Raw genomic sequence first — 3,058 nt, 5'->3', positions numbered from 1 at the left:
CCTGTATAACCTGTAGTCAGTGAAATGTGTGAAGGTAGAAAATAAGATGCCAGGTCCATAATCGGTGGTAACGACTGACTGGACCCATTAGTCAGTGTTAATGGGTAGATTTATGATTCTTTGCACTTGAAGATGTGGCCCAGTAAACTAGTTTTGTATTGCTATGGGTTGAAGTCCCGGGGCTGGGGTGAGGGGGAACCCTCTTGTTAGTTATACAGTGCTGTAGTACTTGCTCTCACTTTTATATTTGAACCTATCAAGCATCCTGGCGAGCACATCATGATTGCTGCTGCAGTCTGAGATGGTGTGGTTTTACTTTTGCCTACCAGCAATTAATGTTTCTATTCTTAGGAGTGCATACATGAACACTTCCAATAAACATATGCTTTTCCTCAGTCCTTTTGCAGGGAAGGTGTGTTTTTAATGTGGTTGGTTTTCGTGTTTTTGGGGGGGTTTTATGCCCCTGTCCCTCAATCATCTCTTCTCTAGAACTGAGTTTCTTTCTCCAGCCTTGTTTTGTTCTTTGCTATCTATTTGATAATGTATCCCGTAAACTTACTAACCTTTGGGTAATACAGCAAAATACATAAATGAATGAAAGGACCAGTCACATAGTCTTGTCACTGGTGGAATAATTACTGCTGCAAAGTAGTGCAAGTCCCAGACTTGTCAAAACAATACTCCCATAATTAATAGGATATGGTGGCTAATGATTCTTCACTGTGTTTAGCACCATAGGCATGAATTCTTAAGATACTCTTATTGCCTTTGGGGATCACCTGAAAATGAATGTGACTTCAGGTGAAGTAATAATCAAGAAAGACAATCCACTACAGTTTTTATATTACTTTTTTTTTAAAGTAGTCTCAAAGTGCATAGTACTTAGAAAAACACACTCCGAAGCAGCAGCCTTTATGGTGTAAAAGGAACAAATAGAAACTCATTGGGAAGACCTTGAGTTAGGGAGGTTACATGAATACAGCAGTTTCCAAACGCATGCATCTCATCTAATCAAGGTGGCTCATTATTAGTATACTTGGTGGAAGAAATGCTGGAATGTACATGATACATGGGGATGAAGAGGGATATGAGAGCAAGTTAGGAAGAAATGAATGAACTTAAGTAGTGACAGAACTGTTGCGTACAATGATTTTAAGTCTCGAGTGCAGTCTTGCTCCTAGTGAAGTTGCTAGTAAAACAAGATCAAATCTTGCCTCAAAGCTACAGACTCAAAGACAAAACCTGTGAAGGGAGCAGGTTGCTGTGATAAAGCTACATGTATGTGATCTAGTTATTATGAATGTCTGCTTCTATATTTTGGATTCCCAATTCCATTAAAGGATGTACTATAAAACTCAGGTGTAAAAAAAAAAAACAAAAAAAAACCTTTTGCACAAATAAATACATGAGGCTAAAGAAATGCTCATTAAAGGACATAAAACCAATATAATTTAATTGGAAAGAACACAAATCTTATACAGGTAGATGTCAGAAGACCCTACCAGAACCGGGGGGGGGGGTGTAATTTTTTTTTTTTTGTGTACATGCTTAAATGAATAGGTGATAGAAGTAAAAAGACTGCATGCACACCAAATGTAAAAGCTGAATGCTTTCCTGGATGGTATTTCTTCACTTTTATATGGAGCTGTTTGCTTATTGAAAGTTTTTTAATTTACAATAGGTTACTAAGTATTGTTGACACAATGGACATTGCTTATAAAATAAGGAAAAATAAACAAATCCTTATGCTGACTTAGAGTAAAACTTACAATGTTGGTATTGGACTGTGAAATTCTCAGTAGATTTGTAGTAGTAAAGAAAAACTAGTAATAATATAAGTTTAAAAAATGATCTGTATTTTTAAAGACGCTTGGCAATCTATAGTTGACCTTTTAACATGGTAAACCAGAAGGCTTTCTGTAATATTTCTCTGGTAAACTTATTCTAGCTTCTACACACCTCTATCTTACTATTAATACTTCTTGATTAAGTACTACTTCAACAACAACAACAAAACCAAGCAAAAACCATATTTATTTCACTCATTTAATTTCTTGCTTTTGCAGGTTCCCTCTAATATACTGGAGTTAGGCTCACTGCTCTATTTTTACTTTCTATCATGTAGGGCCTCCGATTTGAGGTGGTTCCATCATGGTTTAAAGAGACGCTTGAGAAGTCATCTTTTGCAACCCCTTATAAGTATGCAATAGAAACAGCGAAGCAGAAGGCACTTGAAGTGGCAAATAGAATGCATGTAGTAAGTCATTTATTTCAGTAATCAACTTTTGTGAAGTGGGTGTTGTAGCTATTATTAAATTGAATACATCGATAAGTTCATTTCAAAGCGCACTTGACTCATTTCAAGGTGGACTGATATTTTTCCTGCATGTTGTTGCTGACAATTACTAGCTGAAATGGATTAGTCTTGGCAGGAGGAAATACAAGGCCTTCAGCTTGTAAAGTGTCGTCTGCTGTTTTTGCAGAGGTGTAACTATCCATTCTTTTCAGGAACCTACAACCAATTGGTTTAAGTCTTAAAATCGACAGATTGTGTGCTGGTCTCTTTCAGGTACTTGATTAGAGATGCAGTTTCATTTAGGTCCCACCGAAGACATGTTGACAATATACCTAGTTCCTCAGTGTCTTGAAATATATCATTGAACAAGAGATGTAACAAGAGTGAGCAGTTTTTAAGCCTTCATCAATGAAGGGGGAAAACTAACATTTGCCCTCTCTTCTAACAACAGTGAGCAAAGGCATCTTGTCTGTCCCTCTGTAAACTTCATAGTGAAGGCAACAACACCCTGGGATGGTATTGCTATGGATATTTGATTTGATCCATTACCTTGTAATATGCTCAGCCAGCAAGTATGGCTATTTCTGTGCCATGACCTAGTCTGAAGTCCAGCTAATTGAAAAACCTGATTATAGAACATCATATCCTGCTGGACTTGCCAACATATCCTTGATGACCTTTATCCTGGAAGATAGGAATAGTGGCTCACTGACCCTTTGGGGGGGGGTCAACTTGGGGATGCTGAAAACTTCAAATAAACTC

At 37.4% G+C, this 3,058-nt stretch overlaps 1 protein-coding gene across 3 annotated transcripts in view; it reads left to right on the top strand.

Annotated features, from left to right (window-relative positions):
• ASMTL (acetylserotonin O-methyltransferase-like) overlaps positions 1 to 3,058 on the top strand; it is an 86,872-nt gene that overhangs the window by 6,993 nt on the left and 76,821 nt on the right. For all 3 annotated transcript variants that reach the window (XM_019524208.1, XM_019524207.1, XM_019524206.1), the window contains exon 2: positions 2,126 to 2,257. In XM_019524208.1, the coding sequence (XP_019379753.1) occupies positions 2,126 to 2,257 (132 nt within the window). The remainder of the gene's footprint in view (positions 1 to 2,125; positions 2,258 to 3,058) is intronic.

The sequence above is a fragment of the Gavialis gangeticus genome, unplaced genomic scaffold, assembly GCF_001723915.1.
Source record: "Gavialis gangeticus isolate Ggan-Ray unplaced genomic scaffold, GavGan_comp1, whole genome shotgun sequence".
In the NCBI taxonomy this organism is placed as follows: Eukaryota; Metazoa; Chordata; order Crocodylia; family Gavialidae; genus Gavialis; species Gavialis gangeticus.
The sequence above is the reverse complement of the archived record's forward strand: the minus strand, read 5'-3'. Positions and strand labels throughout refer to the sequence as shown.